The sequence below is a fragment of the Stegastes partitus genome, unplaced genomic scaffold, assembly GCF_000690725.1.
Source record: "Stegastes partitus isolate 25-593 unplaced genomic scaffold, Stegastes_partitus-1.0.2 Scaffold208, whole genome shotgun sequence".
Taxonomy (NCBI): domain Eukaryota; kingdom Metazoa; phylum Chordata; class Actinopteri; family Pomacentridae; genus Stegastes; species Stegastes partitus.
Genome location: NW_007577939.1, coordinates 200,511 through 219,168, shown reverse-complemented (window position 1 = coordinate 219,168; position 18,658 = coordinate 200,511). Strand labels below are relative to the sequence as shown.

General features: G+C 39.0%; 1 protein-coding gene across 3 annotated transcripts in view; it reads left to right on the top strand.

Moving 5' to 3' along the window:
- The window catches only part of arhgap9 (Rho GTPase activating protein 9), a 44,540-nt gene that overhangs the window by 23,003 nt on the left and 2,879 nt on the right, over positions 1-18,658 (top strand). For 2 of the 3 annotated variants that reach the window (XM_008280729.1, XM_008280728.1), the window contains 15 exons: positions 749-838; positions 5,723-5,788; positions 8,387-8,533; positions 8,720-8,818; positions 9,837-9,898; positions 10,012-10,099; positions 10,624-10,719; positions 11,207-11,305; positions 11,848-11,953; positions 12,344-12,463; positions 13,585-13,683; positions 15,352-15,429; positions 15,783-15,836; positions 16,692-16,826; positions 18,425-18,530. In XM_008280729.1, the coding sequence (XP_008278951.1) occupies positions 749-838; positions 5,723-5,788; positions 8,387-8,533; positions 8,720-8,818; positions 9,837-9,898; positions 10,012-10,099; positions 10,624-10,719; positions 11,207-11,305; positions 11,848-11,953; positions 12,344-12,463; positions 13,585-13,683; positions 15,352-15,429; positions 15,783-15,836; positions 16,692-16,826; positions 18,425-18,530 (1,445 nt within the window). The remainder of the gene's footprint in view (positions 1-748; positions 839-5,722; positions 5,789-8,386; positions 8,534-8,719; positions 8,819-9,836; positions 9,899-10,011; positions 10,100-10,623; positions 10,720-11,206; positions 11,306-11,847; positions 11,954-12,343; positions 12,464-13,584; positions 13,684-15,351; positions 15,430-15,782; positions 15,837-16,691; positions 16,827-18,424; positions 18,531-18,658) is intronic. The other variant, XM_008280730.1, reaches the window with a different exon arrangement.

The window sequence follows — 18,658 nt, the reverse complement described above, 5'->3', positions numbered from 1 at the left end:
GTCTTTTACCAGCTGACTTAAACATTTTCAAGTCTGCTTTGTTTACATTGATGCTTGCTCGCTTTTAGTTTCCCCTAAAAACACTACTCGAAATTAAAAAATCCACACGGTTACACATGGAGAGTCTTTACAGATTGAACAAGTTTATTGTAGACAGACAGCTTTACAGAAGGACTTGGACATACTTACAAATTATACACTTTCATGCTTAGAGGTGATTGATAGATTGACTCTCATATCTGTCTATTAAATATAAATCTATGGTCAGCAGCTGGTCAGCCTAACTTGAACACTATGAAACAGAGGGAAAGAGCTTAGATCTGTCTAAAGGTAACAAAATCCAGCTACCAGCAGCTCTAAGCTCACTAATTAACACATTATGTCTGGTTTGTTTACTTTGCACAATAGCTGAAGATAAAAATATCAAGGTTTAAGAAGGTTTTTTGCTATTTCTTTGTCTGAAAATTTCTTGAACTATAACTATCAGTAAATGTTTTACAGAATATCAGCCTGTTGTTTTAATTGTAACTAAAATGGAACAAAAATAACTAAAACGGTTCACAATGCAGTGTACTAACACCCTAATGCGCTAATGTTATCTTTGTAAAACTTTAAGTGTTTAGTGTTTGATACGGTCAAACTGCTGTCAGTTTATCAGAATAGAATAGATTTATTTGAGGCAATAATAATAGCTAAGAATGTGTTTAAGACCTTCCTGTTTCACAATCTGTGTATGTTTCTCTGGCAGGCCAATCAAGTACATCCTCAGACGTTACCCAGGGACACCAGCCATCTGTCACTACCGCTTTCTGAAGCTGGCAATGGAACTATGCACAGGGTATGTATACTGTTCTTCTAAAGAGTTGGTAAAATTCAACTTTCCTGATGCCGTTTTGTATAATTTAGCACCTACTTTGGAAATAGCTTTATTAGTATTTGGAACACCTTTTGCACTGGCAGGGTCACAGGATATGTGAGTATTTGGGAGACTGAGATCAGAATGAGGATCACAAATGAATCATTATCATTGTATGACCTAGTTGGAAAAACGCATGATGTGCTACCACTGTTGTTTTTTCCGCACTCACCAGCCATTAACATATGCATGTTAGCAACAGATTTAATAACTGAAGTAAAAACTGACAAAAGAGGTGGAAGGAGGACTTTCTGAGGCTGGAGATTTCCTTTGAGCTTCATGTTGGGATATGTTTAGCATCTACAAAATATATAGTATTTTAATAAACATGATACATTTTTATATTTCATTATGTTTTGTTTATTCATTGACTTTCTTAAAGTTATTTTAAATATATATATATTTACATCCCTGTTTTTTTAACCCTCTGAACCCCAGAACACACTGGTGGGTTTGAAATTCTTATCTTTCAAAAAACAAAATCGGCAGCATGACACAATTTATTGGAGCCTAAAAATGCAGCCTGAATCGTTGGATTTTTGACTTTGTGACAACCCTTGAACTCACCATGTGTGGCATGCCATTCCATCAGGATCTAATCTGAGCTCAAAACTACAATGTTTCATAAAAAAAAATAAAATTTCTACATGTGTCATTAAAAAATTCATCAAAAAATAAATTGTTCGCTCAACCCAGATTCTGTAAAATGACAAAAAATTCTGCGCTCCTCAGCACAACCGGGAAGCCATGAATAACTGAGCTCCAGCCCACCATCACGTGACAAAAGTTTAGAGGGTTTTCAGCTAATCCGGGATGAACTGCTGTGCTGTGTTTACATACAGCAAATAGGAGACAAGTATGGAAACAAATTAGGGAAGTAGTAACATCTCTATACTATTTAGAGTCATCCTGTTTTCATCATGTTGTGCATGATGATTCTAGAGATTTTTACAATTTTTGTAAAACAAGTAGTCATAGAAATTAAGCTGCTGTATTTTTTATTTATTTATTTATTTTTTTTAAAGATTAATGACATTAGAACTTTGTCATACTGCAGAGAAGACATTTTTTGAGTTCTTTCTAGCTTCTTCTAGCCATGGTTATGCTATTTTCATAGAGGTGCAGCACTTTATGACTTTATGTTTACGACACTGTGTGCCAAACAAGCATTTAGTCTGAGTAGTTGGATGAGTTTTTTTTATGATGATTCATTTGGTTCTTCAGAAGTGTCAAGAATCTTTTATATTCTTAACTTATTGCTCTTTTCTTGGTGTAAATCATGATTAAGCGTATTAATAGCAGTTCTTATGTAACATTTTTAAGTGCGAACAGCTGTGCTTTGACGTCTGTAAAGGCAGACAGACAGGACGAACCACAGTGAGACAAAAAACCACACATATACACACTCTGCCCACCTCTCTCATATAAATCTGCTGTCAGCTTCTATCTCTCACAGCATCCAGACCGGCACTGAGTTCCAGATTACAGCAGAGAGAAATGCTGAGTACAGACAAATTAAAAAGAAGATTTTATTTTTCTAGCCTCATAATTTACTGACCGACATCACTTATTTATTTATCTATTTACTGTCCTCTGGCACACACTTTTGGGCTCATCCCTGAAGGTAATAACAAGCTAATGCCTCTCAATCTGATGCAGATGAATAGAAGCCATTAGGGCCACACAGAGGGAGGCAGAGGACTGTGTGTTAAATCCAAAACATTACAAAACATTGCTAAATTTAAACCACTCGCTGAAACTTCCCATCTGCCTTAAACCTCTACCAGACTGTGCAGATGCCGTCACAGTGAAAACTTTAAGTGCAGCATCCATTTCGTCTTTTTGTAAACTTAATTTTATACCCTTTAAATGAGCAAGTACATGTGTTGTTTCAGACGTAAAGATTTTGGGAATCCATGCAACAGCTGTCAGTGACTGACACTGACCTGTCCGCCCAATCAATGACGACGTCTACACGGCGAAGCTCCGCTAACTCCATGATCCAGATTGTTAGAGATAAGCATTTTGCATCTCAAGGCTGCATTGCCTCAATGTTGCATCAGTGTTTCAAATTTAATGTTGCTCATCAAAAAATACCCACATGATCAAAGTAGTGATTCCCCCATCAAATCAGTTTGAGATGCATTCTGTTGACCTATATGTGTCACTTTTTATTCTGTGCTACACGTATTAACAAACAGGAACTGAACCTGTGATATATAATGCATTATGCAAGCCACATGGGTTTATGACCCAGGTGTTCAAACACATGTGGCCCATATTACTTGTTAGCACAGAGCGTGATGTCGTCTAGATTTTTTATTTTACCCTTTAGCATTTTGATTGTGAGCTAATCTGTTTAACTGCTGCCTTGAAGTGCAATTCTATGCACTAATGCCTCAACTGAGCTTGTATGCTTTTTTACTTTATACATGTTTTCTACCCTTAACACCTTAACTTAACATATTCTTTATATTTAACAGTGGAGCTGAGATGATTATCCAATGAATAGATTGAAAAACAATAATTCTTCTATTTTCAGCTTGCAAGGATTTTCTGCTGCTTTCGCTTCTTGAACTCTTGGTCAGACAAAACAACATATTTGCTGACATCATCTAGGGATTTGTTTTTTTTTGTTGTTTTTTGTTTTTTACTAATCCATCAATCAAGTAGATAATCTGAGGATTACTCAATAATGAAAGCAATTGTTAACGGCAGTTTCTTTTCATAGATACACTTCCTTGCTTTGCATTTCCAAGTTATGCAATACATATCAAGTAAATGAAAAATGATGCTTTATAATCGCTTAAACTGGTGGTTCCCAGTTCCGAAAGTTTTTTGGTTGATGCACCCCTATAACCCCATCGTCATCACCATCTGTCATGGTCCAAATTCCTTCATTAAAATGGATTTAATGCTGAATGTTATTTAACACTATTAATATGATAAAGGAGGGTGTTGTTACAATAACTGGATCTGTGGATCGCCAGCTCTGTCTCTGTTTTTGTCCAGTGGGATCGCTGCTCGCTACTTTCGTAATACTATGAATTGGCAGAAGTTTCTAGCATTTATTCAGTGCTTTTCTGCGTACTTTTCCTTATCTACTTGCTTGTTTCCACACAACCACGATTGCAGCTTGCTGCTTAACACCTGTCCCAGTTCTGTTGGAGGCAGGTTAAGTTGGCTTATCGTAGCAGGTAGTTTGTTGGTTTTTGTGGCAATAAATAGACTGAAAATCAGTCTCCAATTTATAATCTGTTTTCACTTTTTATTTTCTTCCATATTTTCAAATATCTTCCCACACACTGCCTGAGAACATTTTTTTGGATTCAACTATTATGCAGTCTTTAAAGTAGTTCAAGTGAACACATTATAATATTGCTTAGTTATTATAGCATCAAAAATAACAATTAGCCAATGTTGATCCATCCATTATCTATACACTTAATCCTCACTAGGGGTCACGGGGGCGCTGAAGCCTATCCCAGCTGACTCAGGGTGAAGGACAGGACAGGACAGGTCGCCAGTCTATCACAGGGCTACACTTAGAGACAACCAAGTACACTCACATTGATATGGCACTATAAAACATGCTATTATTAATTATGAGTAACTTTGCTTTTGGTGCATTTTAGTCACTGTAAGAGGCTGATTTACTTGTACTGAAATAAAGCATCTAAATACTTCTTCCACCACTGTCTCTGACTACACATCTTGCAAACAAAAACTGTTGGGCAGTGCTTAATGTGGCAATGTGAGCAGAGTTGTGGTATGATTATTCGGTCGAGCACACACCTTCCTGGCTGAGCTGCTGTACATGACACTCATTGTGCCGGCTGATAAAGTCAGCTTCCCTCTAGAATGGGGAAGTAGACACAAGCTGAGACAGGAGGGAGAGATGAATGGTTCTTACATTTTTATAGTCAGACGAAAGGGTGTCATGACATGAAATGACAGAAGGCTGAAGACGTCAACTTAACAGAAAACAAGCTCTCAGACACAAAAGTTGGCCTGGATTGTACGACTGGGTGACCAGTCATAATGAGCACCTTTGCTGTGAGTTCATTTTAGTTTCCTACTCAGTGCTGTTTAGTTAACCGTGTTGTGATTGTTGTTCTATACCATTAGAAGTGTTGGATTTTTGGCAACTCGTGGGAAATGAGCTGAATGTGTCATTTGACTGTTGTTGTAATATGATTTACTCATATTGGCTTTTCTGAGGGTACTGACATATACTAAAAGCTGATCTTGCAGTGTTTATGTGGAGCTGTGTAATGTGTAACCTAGTTCGACTGCTAGAAATCAACGTGTTTGAGTCAAATGTGTACTATGCAACAGCTGTTTCACTTTTACTAAGCAGCAACTGCCTAACCTAACTTCAGGTGAATACTTGTGTGTGTGTGTGTGTGTGTGTGTCCCCCCCCCGTGCTGTGGTAGTCAGTAAGAGAGCATTTTTAGCTGGCAGGATGTTAGCGCAGCTAGTTTCGGTGATAGTGTGAGTGTTGGACCTTTCATTTCTTAACTGAACAAATTTGTCAGCATCCTGTTTTTCACGTGGGTGTGAAATTTGCCTAAATTGCTGCCACTTTGGATCAGACTTACTGTTGCACAAATACTGAGAAAAGGCTCAAAAATGACACATTCTTTAATGTTTTTTGAAGGTCAGTTATGCAGAAAATTAAGTGTCTTTTAATGGTAAATTAAATATATGTTGTAACTGTTTATGTCTGTTTCCTGTCTTTGTCTTCTTGCCCCCCTCTTTCTTGTCTTTCTTTCTTTCCTTTCTTACCTTTTCTTCCTCTCCAGCTGTCACCTGATTTCCTCTTCGGGAGCCACCAGAGGAATACCGACGGTGGCTGGCAGATGAAACAGGTAAAAACTCTTGTCTACCTGATGCACTCTTTCATCGCCAGAGGGGCATCTAATGCATTTCACCGTGACTTTCACCTTGTAAAAAAACACCAGTCAAAGACTAAAGCACCCTTTTCCAGTTTTACATATTCTACCTGCACAACAGGATGCATTAGCTTAACAAAATGGGACATCATAGAACTCTGGTGACTTTGTCTGCCGGCTTGACTTTGTCACTGCATGAGATGAAACCCTTCTTCATGTTATGCTTGCATACAATATCTTGCACCTCCTGCACATAAATATCTGTAGACGCATTACGTGGACGGACTGTTTTTCTTTTAAAAACCCATAGATGATGTTTCCTTGTTTTTTTGTTTGCGTGCCTGATTGTGAAGATAATCCTAAGTGTTTTGTCAGCGCTTAAAGGGCTTTTAAAGGAGGGTATTTTCCTCATGAAAATCGATGAACTCCAGTCGTTAGATTTGCAAAAACTGCATCTCCACTGTATTACTGTAGAATATATTAAAGTAATGCCAGCTATGCTCTTTAGATTCTCAGAGATCAGCATTTATGCATATTAAGGTGGTGAAATAGCAACTCATGGTGTAAAAAGAAAGGCTGTTACCCAAGCAGTTCTTACTGCAACATGTTGCATCACAGTGGGGTGTGGGTGCACTTGGTTTAAAGCCCTTTTAAAGGCCTCCTCTTAGCAAAGGAGCAGATTTGGCTCTTAGTGCTAATCCTCCTTGCATGAAGAGATGGCAAACATTAGGAGGGATATTTAGTCTGATTGTTGAAACTAGGTTACAGGGATTGGGAAGGGTACTTAATTATGGCTGTTGCTGCATGAAAAGTTGAAGTTGGTTGAATTTGTACATTTGTGGGCAGTCATACACACTTGTATATGTACAAGCAGAGAGTTTTTAAGCATAAATATGTTGCATGTAAAGTACAGCTTCACATATCTATCTAGCTCTCCGGTGAAAACCATAATACATCCTTTGTCCCCATCTGCCAGGGTGTAAAGTGTTCAGTGTACAAGCTGTGTCAGAAAAGTTTCAGGACTGGTGTCACAAAAAATATATTTCAAATCCAAACTACAAACTACAAGTTTTCCCCTATGAAATAGTCCCCCTGGAGTCTAATCCACTTTCCCAGCCTTCTCGGCCACGCCGCCATGCACTCCTGGAAGGATTCTTCTGGGATCCTCCACAGCTCTGTCGTCACAGCCATCTTGATGTCGTTTACGTCTTCAAAATAGGTCCCCTTGATGACCCCCTTGAGCTTAGAGATTAGGAAAACATCACACAAAGCTAGGTGGGGTGAGTAGGGAGGTTGCTCCAGCATGACGATGTTCTTCTCAACCAGGAACTGTCGACTACTCAGGGCATTGTGAGCAGGCGCGCTGTCATGGTGAAGCAGCCACAACTTGTCCTGCCACAACTCTCACCTCTTCTTGCACACTGAACCAAGCAAACGCCGCAGGATCTCTTTGTAGACGTGCTGTTTGATTGTCTGAAGGGGAAAACTTGTAGTTTGTAGTTTGGATTTGATATATATATTTTGTGACGCCAGTCTTGGAGCTTTTCTGACACACCTCATAGATACTATTGAGTCTGAAGTTCATATCTGCAGGTCATGCAGGGAGATGACATTACTGTTCAAGTAGTGCTACTGCTGCACTGTTCTTCCCCAATGCGGAAACATTTGAAATAACTACAAAATAATTCAGACCTGATCTGACAAGGCAGAAGGTTCCTGATAGCTGCCACTGTGCAGAGAGAACTGAGAGTAGATAACAAAACTTGTTAAAGTACTGATACAGAGGCAGTGTTTTCAGCTGTTGACTAATGGGAGCAAAGATGACTTTAAACAAGTGCGTGAAGCATTTGTGGCACTTTTAAATGAGAGTTCTTATTTTAGACGTTTTACCAACATCAGACAACTTGTAAAAATAGATTAATCCACAAATACATCCTCTGAAAAAGGTCCCACTAGAAAAAATGACCTCATCTTTGGTGGAACAGTGAATAAAAAGCTGAAAGAGCAAATAGCGATAAAAAAAGAGGACCAGCTTCCTGCTTGTGGTCTAAACAAACAGTGGAAATTCAATTTTATTAAAGAAAAAAGAAAAAGATCAAACATAGGATTCAAATAAGTTGAGGTAATTGATCAGCTTTGCATCATTGTTTGTTTGTATTGCAATTAAGCTTCAAAGAAAATTGATCTCAATCTTGAGCTTATATAGGAAATACAGAAATATGGCCTTGACCTCTAAGTTGCTCTTTACTGTTTTATTGTTTGTGATTTTAATGGTTGAGATGTTTGTACTAATTGTGCTGTTGCACTGTGATTGCTCGAGGCAAGAGCATCAGCTAAATACTATAATATACTGTAAATGTGATGTGAAGAAAATGACTCCTCTACAGTTTGCTTAGTTAATCAGAAGAAAACAAACACATCAGTGCTCAGGCTTTAAACACAGTCTGCAGAGATAAAATACAGTGGAAGCATGTTATATTTTATTTTCCAGTTAACACACTGAATCACTGTCCGCCCCTTTTCCCTTGTTTCTGTTCCACCTTTGACAACTCACCCAAACATTTTTCCTTGAAGAGCATGCAGCGTGCCGCCTCCTCTGACACCCTGAGCATGATGGCATTCAGTAACACTGATGCCCAGAATCATAACTCTGCCCCCCTGCATGATGTCAAGCAGCAGCTCAGCCACTCCCAGTCTATGATCCTGCCTGAGAACGGCAAGGTATTCACCTCCAGAGCACATATACACACTCACAAGCTCATAAACTGTGTGTGGCTGTTCACAGAGAGAAGAGGAAATGCAGATAGCAAAAAAAAAAAGATCACACAAAGCTCTTGTCATGTGCACATATATATCTACATACAGACAACTGAACACAGCAGATGATGCCCGCTTCCTGTTTTTCAGCTGGTCCAGCAGAGCAGAGATTACTCCTGCAATGTGACCAACATCGTCGTGGAGCCTCCGTCTCCTGAGAGCTCTCCAGACAGTGACGGCTGCACACCGGTGAGAAAACACCACCTCTTACTTTGTAGATTGAAGATCCAAGAAAAACTGCATCTTCAGTTTTGGTGATTTAAAATTCTGTTCCTCTAAGGTTTGGAAAGATCCTCCTAAGCTCATAAAATGTTTGTGTTTTAGTTTTCACAGGACAGCCAACTACATTAACATCCAGTGCTGTTAGTAAAAGGATTTTCCAGAATTTATCTATTTTTTCAGGGTGCATTCATATTTGTCCTTTGTTTTTTAGGCATTTTCATACATTTTTCCATGATTAACACACACACACACACACACACACACACAAAATCATGTTAAATTTACTTATTGAGTTTTTCATCTTTTCCTGCCTTGGTAACTTTTCACCGTAAAAAGAAAATAAGAATTAAAACATTTTTCCAGTCAACAGTTTTGGTTTCACTTGTCTAAAAATGTTTAACTGCACACTTGTAAAAAGATCCTAAGTTGTGAAAATCATGATCATGTCTGTGGACCAGCCACTGCATTCTTTTGGAAAAACCTCTTGCAAATAAACACAGCTATAGTAATATATGATAATAATATATAGCTATATATGTGACTCGATGTTTAGCTTCTCTTGTCCTCTGTTCTGTCTTTTAAACTCATCTTAATGTCTGCTGTACTTCAGTTTGTTCCTTGTTGCCTTCACATACTGTACTCAATGCTTATAGCTTCATAGTTGGTATTAATTCTGTTCCCCTGCACCTTAAACGGGGCCATACCGCAGTGGGAGATTTTAGAGCAGCTCCCCTCCTGCTATTTTTTGAATGATGCAACAGTCAAGTTAAATGGGTTTGCTCAGGATGCAGTATATTACTCAGAGGAAAAGCCTGCTGTGGTGCTGCACTGTTCAAATTTCAGCTTGTCTTTACATACGCCATACATACTCTTTTTATTCCAGCAATCTCTGCCTGTTCTGAGTGATGCTGTCAGCCTGACAGTGTAAACATCAGTGAATACTGCAAACTGTATTGTACTTTAAACCCTTTTAATTTGTTCCAAGGAGCTGGAGAAGGCGGGCCTCTTGAACAAGACAAAGATCGCAGAAGGTGGCAGAAAGCTGAGGTGCAGCTGCTTTTATTAACAACATTTTATTGTATTGTTTTTGTGTGTATTCAAATACATGAGTGCAAGTGAAATTTTCTCTCACCAGAACATGTATGCTTGCTGGGTTGCAGGAAAAATTGGAGTCCTTCCTGGGTGGTATTAGTCGGAAACAGTCTGGTTTTCTTCAAGGATCCTAAATCACAGACACCTTCCAGCTGGGTAAGAGCTCACACAAACTCTGATTAATGATTTTAGTCCAGATAATATTTCTACAAAAAAAAAAGTTTTAAAACTAGGCAAGAAATTTCTTCTTTTCAAATTAGTCAGCCAACTCTTCTGAGTCATCTTTTTAAAGTGCAGATGTCAGTTTTTTTGCATGGTGGATTTTTTAATTTCGCAATTAGACATTGTGAAGTCCTGGGTCCAGTACATAAAGATCAGTATCTTATGACAAACTCAGAAAATGGTCACAAATTTTGTTATTTCAATCAACTGTGTGGCAAACATTTATCTGCCACTTTGTCTTCATCGATCTCTTCAGCAGGAGCACATACATCGTCTCATTGGTAGTAAAGCAAGTCACACAAACCAGTTGCAGGTGTATGAAAGTCGGTCATGATGGGTCAAAAAGTGGTGCCTCACAAGTGACATCAAAACCATTTTTAGAAACATTTATGGGTTGATTCCGCTAATGGTGGGGGACAGAAAATACAGTGAATATATCATGTCTTTATCTTACACAGAAACCAGGAAATAGTCGTCCTGAGAGCAGCGTAGATCTGAGAGGAGCACAGCTGCACTGGGCCAACGACCTGTCCAGCAAGAAGAACGTCTTTAAGGTGAGAAACAGGAAAGTGGCGTAGCAATCACCCAAATAAAAAGAAATATTCTCCTACAATCCTCTCAATTACATGTATTCAGAATGTTCAGATTTCAGCGACTCTTGTATTTATTAAAACAACCCATATTCTACTTAACAGAAAGGTTAATTATTGTTGTGAGCTGATATGTTGTGGGAGGACTGTGGGGTGGCAGATAAGAATATCAATGAGGGAAGTGAGAGTGGGAAGCTGTCTTTCATCTGATAACTCTTCAGTGACCCAGTGTGAGGAAGAGGAAGAAGCAGTAAAAAAAAAAATGTGGCAGAATAAACCTTGTCTGTAGTGTTTTCTAAATCAAACTAGTGAATATCCAGATGAATAAACTTAATACATGCCATTTTTTGTGAAAATTGTTAGACAGAGAAGTGTGGATAAGAGAAGATATACTTGACTGGGGAGTTTTGGAAACATGCATGAACATGGTTTATAAATGTGTTTGTTTCAGCTGAGGACAGTGACAGGAAATGAGTTCCTGTTGCAGTCGGAGACCGACTCTCTGATTAAAGAGTGGTACAACACAATCCAGAACGTCATCGACAGGCTGGTGAGACACAGTTGTACTTTCAAGTTACTGCTTCTCTAATAGCTGCTAAAAGGACTTCCCTTTGGATTAAAATAGCAGCATTGGTATATAAAGTTTATGCTCTCTGTAGTCTTTTACTGAATCTAAAACATGTACACTGTTCTTCCGCTTTTTTTGGGTTTTCACCTTTTTAGTTTCTTAGGGTTAGGGTTAGGGTTTAAATGTTTTATAAACAAACTTAGGCTTCTCATACCTTATGCCAAGCACTTTAAAAACTGACTCATAAAAACTAAATATGCTCTAAAAAGGAAACGGAGAGGAGTTAACTATAATAGATATGTATGTATGTACATAGACTGAAATTCCATCATATCTGCTGTACACAGTAATGCGCAACAGCAAGCAATAAAATCATTTGTTCTCCTTTTATGTAATGCCAGAATGTAAATGTTTTCTTGTTGGACTGTTGAGTAGTCATTTTGATTACATGTTTTCAGTAAGTGATGTTATATGTGCTGGTTTATGGTGCAGCTAACACACTGCTCATTCCTCCTGCCTTTCAGGATCGTGAAAACCCGTTAGACAATGTCCTCCTGTACTCTCTGAGGAGAGCGGGCAGTGTGGAGATGCTGGACCACAGCGGTGACGAGGATGACAGGAGAACGTCTCGTAAGTCATCACCACATGACGCCTCTCATCACTTGGCCTCCTTCCTCCACCACAGAACTCCGTCCCTGCCCTCCACTCCACTTTACTCACAGCCTCTGTCTCCATCATCATCACTCTTTTTTCTAAACTTCCATACAGGCTTCCTGCATCCTTCCGTCCTGTCATCCATCCTCTGCTCCATCCAGCCCTCTTATATTTTCACTCGGCCCCCGTGGCAGATAATCCCCCCATCAGTCCTGTCTCACCTCCGCCATCGCCCAGCCCTCCCGCTCTTCATCCTCACCACCATCCCCTCTCATCTGCTCTCTTGCCCCGCAGCCGAGCGCCCCGCACTGACCTCCTCCTTCTTCTCTTCCCCCTCCTCTGCCTCTCCCTCTCCTCCCTCTGCAGTCCCTCGCTCTTCATCCAACCTGGAAAACACAGAGAGGAAAAGAGTGAAGACCAGACTGAAGAAGCTGATCCTAAAGAGACCTCCTCTGCAGGCCCTGCAGGAGAAAGGGCTCATTAAAGGTGAGCTTTCTTTTTGAAGTTGCACACTATTTAAATTCAAGTATCCTTTATTCAGCAGTGTATGGGGTGAATCATGGAAGTGAAGACTTTGGCTGTTGAGTTAAAGAAAATTTGCCATTAAGTGAACCGCATTAAAGTTATGATGGCAGGCAGGAAATCTCAGCATTTATCCTGCAGTGATGCTGCGCCCCCCCCAGTGAATGTGTGGCGCAATCCTCCTCATCTGTTTAGCAAGAGCCTTTTCACACTCACAAAAATCATTTATTCATCAATTTTCAATGCTGAAATGATCCTTTGGTTTTTTCTATCCAATATAAATTCTAAACACATCATCATTTTCTAAGTGTGACAAATAAAAGGAAAAAATGTGGTTTAAAAAAAGCGAGTTATACAGTATGAAAATTACCTTCATAGCCACCAAATGTGCAAGATTTTGGACAGGACTCTCCACCACTAAAATCAAACCTACAAAGGAGGGAATATTTGTTGGAAAAAGGGTGTTCATTTCCTCACTTGAGTGGTTTTTTATGGTGTTTTTGCCTTTGTTTAACAGTAAACTGTGGAGAAGTGGCACCGGAGACCCCCAGAACACAAGGATTTCATATTTTCCTAACAAAGATAAAAGAATTCTTCTGCTAACTTTACCACTATGTCAGTCCCTTTTTTGCACATTTAAAAAAAACTGAAGTTCTGGTGAATGGTGAAGCATATTTGTAAAAAATAACCCTGCACAAGCTCTCCAAGCTTTTGTGATAGTGGAAAGCAATATCTGATGCTTATGTGGTTAAATGTGGATCACTCTAGAGAGGTGTGTCGGTGCCATACTCTGTAAAGTAGCAAAGGATGGCTCATGATGCTTTTTACCTATAATCTGTACAGTACAGCGCATGGGTTGCATTGCATCATCTAGTGTGAGCTTATATGTCTGCAGGGAACAGAGTGAAACGTGGAGGTTTTCTCCCATAGTGAACAGAAAACTTATGAGTAGATTAACTTAAGCTCGAAGCTCTTACATCATGTCTTGGTAAAATGAAGTGTGTGCAGCTATCTGGTGAGAAAAAACAACAACTTCTAAACAGACGTAAAAAGTGTGTTTGTGTCCATCTGTCATCGCCCCTCAGATCAGGTGTTCGGCTGTCGTCTGGAGATGCTCTGCGAGAGAGAGAAGAGCACCGTCCCTCGCTTCGTCAGGCTTTGTACCGAGGCTGTGGAGAGGAGAGGTACAGACACCGCAAACACAGCTCCCGCTAATGCGATTCTCAGCTCAAAGCGGACACATGAGAAAACACCCTCAACCCCTGTTTTGAGCATCGCTTGACAGCAGCTCTGAGCTCACTGTTCTCACAGCTCTGTGACATAAATCATCAAACAGAAATTTACTGAAAACTGTTTGTGATTGCCCGACAGAAGGCAGACTAAAACGTTCAGATTTGGGGGAGAAGTCATGACAGCTGCCAGCCAGAAACAGGTCTAAATGAGAGAAAATTGAGTTGTTTAGAAACCGTTTAGAACCAATGCAGCAATGAATATTTAATACACAGGAGGAAAAAAATGTGTTGTGGGCTTTTAAAACCTGGTTTTGATGAATTAGATATGTCTTGGCAGTAATAATTTCAGATCAAAACATTTACATTTTAGGCCACAACACACTAAAAAACTTTCCGGAAAAAGTAAAATAATTTTTTGGATCATTGTCATAGTTATCATATGTACTGCAGTAAAAATGGAAGAAGGTAGAATATTTTCCACCAGTCTGAGGATGTAGTTGGTTGCACTGTATGTTATACATTAGACACTATTGATGAATGAGAATTTGTAACCTATTAAAAGTCAGAAGAGTGAAAAATCCTAATTCAGTGTCCCAGAGCCACATGTTTTTAAATCGTTTCTCATTGCTTTTGTAGCCAGCAATCCAAAATTATTAAATTTTACTGCCTTGGAAGGCATAGAAAACCAACAAATATCCACATCTGAGAAGCTAGAAACAGGGAACTTTTGCTATTTTGCAAAATTATCTTCTCTTTGGTTTCTGATACAGACAGCCTCTGGTGACAGGTTTTTCTATCAGTTAAATCATGTGGAAAAATGCAAGGAAGCATAATATGCTTCATGTAACCTCTATATATGTAATATTCACGGACCTGGTACATATCAAAACATACATCCGTAATCAGCAGCACTGAGATGTTTTTACAAGTCACTGAGTGAAGGCTGTATGTTTTATGCTACCTCTAAAACATTAAATATCAGCCAGAGGCTTTAGTTTTAAACTGAATCATTCTGATGTTTACTAAAAATGCCTCGCCTGACCTGTTCTGATGCTGACCTCAATTTGATCTTTTCGTGGGATTTGTTCACGGTAAGAAAAATGTCGGCAAACTTTTGTTTCAGAATATTCATAATCAGTGTGTCCCAGATCCTTGGCTTGTTTTAAAGCTTCTGTTATTGTAACCAGTGTGAAAAAAGCAGAAACACAGTCTCACAATAAAACTTTACACTTCATCAAGCAGCACAGTATGAAATGTTTAGAGGACAGAAAAGGAAGTATTTATAGGCCATGTGATCAAGTAAAATGCAACTGTTTTTTCCCTTTTTTTTTTTTTTTTTTTTAGATTGCTAAAAGTGGAAAACTGTGCTTTTGCTCTACTTTACTCACACATCTTTGGGCACTTATGCAACATAGCGAACTTCCTGGGCACACTGAATTATTGATTTGCAGAAAATGCAACTGCCATGACCAGCAAAACAAAGAAATCAGCTTAGTCTGCCTTAAAAATCAGAGGAAATCATTTCTTACATTAATACAATTTTAAATCACTCCTTATGTGACATTTGATTTTGATTGTGGAGTTCCCCTCTCCTGACCTGCTCTGTGTGGTATGTTGCAGGACTGGATACTGACGGCATCTACAGAGTCTCAGGAAACCTGGCAGTGATTCAGAAACTACGCTTCTTGGTGAACCACGGTGAGAATGAAGGGCAGAAGGGGAAACAAGTACTGATAATTATTGTTAATTCTATTTCTGGCACTGAAACCACAGAGAGCGAGAAAGAAAGGGATTAAACAGAGAAGTGGATGCAGATGGAAGTTTTCTTGGATTTGTCAGAAAACATTCAAATTGACCTGATTTCTCTTTTCTAGCTTCTTTACCTCAAGATAAATGATGTTGTTTTTGTGTTTGACAATAGACAACAGTTAAAATACAAAACGCCTTTCATGACACACTCACTATCTGCCTGTTTGAAATCTGTGACTGTCTCCCTCCAACCGCACAACACGGTAGAGGAAAGCCATCTGAGTAATTGTTGGTTTTTGCAGAGCGAGCGGTGACTACAGATGGCCGCTACATGTTCCCAGCGGAGTTGGTACAAGGTAGATTCGGGCAGACGAGGACAGCAGCCGCTTTCACGTCTTTCTCAGCCTGCTTGTTTTTGTGCATCATGTGTTGCATAATGTGAACACTTCGGTTGAAAAAACGCCCTAAAAATACCCACCTATTCGCAGACTGACACGCAGAGCTGAGCTGCAGTGCAGACGGCCACCAAACTGACCCTTTTTTGTTTTTGTTGTTGTTGTGCCACCGCTTGCTTAATGTATGTGTGTCCCTTTGGCTTTTGTGTTTAAGTTTTCTGATGTAATAACATGCAGCAGGTTGTACAGCGACTTCTCACACGGTCCGTGGCTGCCACCAAGTGGACAACACGGAGAATCAGCTGCCTGTGAAGCGCTCTAATCCCACAGCAGGATCTCACTGACTGATGCTTCTCATTATGAGATACCAGAGATTGTACATGAATACTGACCTTATTGACACTGAGATCAAATTAAATCCTTTTCTCTGGGCGTGTATGATCCAATTTGAGAAGCATTAGTCAGGCTTGTATTTAAAAAAAAAAAAAACAAGAAGTGTGCTTTATCCTTTAAAGTATATGTGTGCTGCTGTGCCTCTGTGTCTTCTCTGACTTTCACAGACCATCTCTATCTCCCTCCTGCAGCTACAAGCCTTCATGTTCCGCCTGAACTCAATTCAGACTTATGCTAAACGATGCCAGGACTGTAACTCCACTATTTCGACTCTAAATTCACACACTTTGTCTCTCTTTTTTTTCCTATTCCCCTGCCTTTCATTCACTTCTTCTGACCCCGTCTGTCCTGATTTCTCCCCAATTCCCCTCATCTTTGCCTCCCCCTCCCTCCTCTCCTCCCTTCCTCCTTCCCTGCTCTCAGAGGAGAAGCTGAATTTGGACGAGAGTGAGTGGGAGGACATTCATGTCATCACAGGAGCTTTGAAACTTTTCTTTCGTGAGCTTCCCGAGCCTCTGGTGCCCTTCGGCTTCTTCACCGACATCGTGGAGACAGTCAGTGAGTGACCAGTTTCAGCCACATTCACACTGTTTAGTTTGCATACTGTATTTACCCCTTAAAGTGGAGGGCTTAGGGTCACTTTCTACAGAGTGATAGAGATAGAAATGAAACCATTGCTATTTACAAAGTTTGTATTATCTTAAAAATCCATAATTTTGTGAAAAAAAAGCAAATAATGTGCCTTAAAAGTTTAATTAGGCATGTTTATAGCACATAAATGTCAAAATCCAAGAATTTGTCTGTCATTTTTTTGCCCCTTAAATTGTTAGATATGCACACAACACTTTTTTTCTTTTTTTTTATCACTTAACATTTTTTCCTCTTGACTTGATTAAACATTTCACTCCTTTTTACTTTGTCAATTGGTGGTAAAAGTACTTTTCACCCTTGCAGAATGCAGTATATTCACACAACATTCTTTCCACCTTTAGAAAATGCTACACAAGACATATAAATACAAAAAAGGAAATGGTACTTTTAAAAAACATAAAGCATAAATTCCAAGGCGAGAGGCGAATAATTATATACTGACAAATGCTGAGATTTATTGAGCTGTGGTGAATTAAAGCCAAGCGATGGGTTTACTGGTAAAAATCTTTGAGTGTAAATCTTTACTTTTTAAAAAAAAAATCAGTTTTACACAACAGCTATATAATCTGCAGCTTGTGTAAATATATTTGAATCATATTTGAATGTCATATTGAAATGTCATTTAAAGAATAAAACTTACTGTTTTTATTTTTTTTCTTCACTACAAATGCCAGGAAAAGACCGAACCCTACAATTGTTCATCTCCGTTCCATGAATGTATATTCTTTTCCACAAAAGAAGTAAATCTAGAAGTAAAAAAAACCAAAAACAAAAAAAAACAGGCCACCGTAAGTTCAAGCAAAATTTGATTTATTTACGACTGTAGGATGGTGTATGTGGTGTTTCAGCATAATGTAGGTCATTTAGTGCAGTAATGTGGCACATTTATTTCTTTACTCTTTACAGGCTTGTTTACAGCACCGACAATGGTATAAAATCACTGTTTGCGGCTGTAATCTCTTTCTAGCATTTGCTGAGAGTTAAAAATATATAGAATATATAATATAATATATAATATAGTATATAATTGAATTTCCCTTCTGGGATAAATAAAGTATTTTTCATTCATTTCATTTCAATATCAGCAACATTTTCCTCTTAACTGAGTTCAGTTAATTTGCCTGAGCTTCTGTGATACGGAAATGTATCACATTATCTATTACTTATCCTTAAAGACAGTAGATAATCTGGCATTTAAAATATATTACACTCAGTAAGGCAATTTCCATATTAAGATCTACAAAAAATTGCTAATAAATGTAGATAAATTTTTTTGAAAACAGTTGATGGGACATCTTTTTTGCAAAGTGTGAGCGCATGAAGGATCAGCATCTCAGTGTTCATCAAACCACTGTGGTGATAGTTGATAACTGGATGCTGCTGTATCAGATTAAACATTGGACGCTTAAAGAGAACATGTGATATCAGTTACTGGATATGTAAATCAAGCTTCAGATGCTAATAAAGCGCATGGAATCTTACACATCTCTTGCTCTGTGTCGCAGAGATGTCAGACTACATGGACAAAGTGGATCGCTTGAAGTGTCTGGTGCTGAACATGCCTCCTCCGAACCACGATACGCTGCAGTTCATGTGCCGCCATCTCAAACGGTGAGAGGATGGGAACCAAACAACGCAACTCTACTGATGTGTGACCTTTGTCTGTGGTGGTTTCAATGCCCTAAAACTGACAGAGTTCATAATGCAGAATATTTTGGTACCCTGGTAGCAAAAGTTTA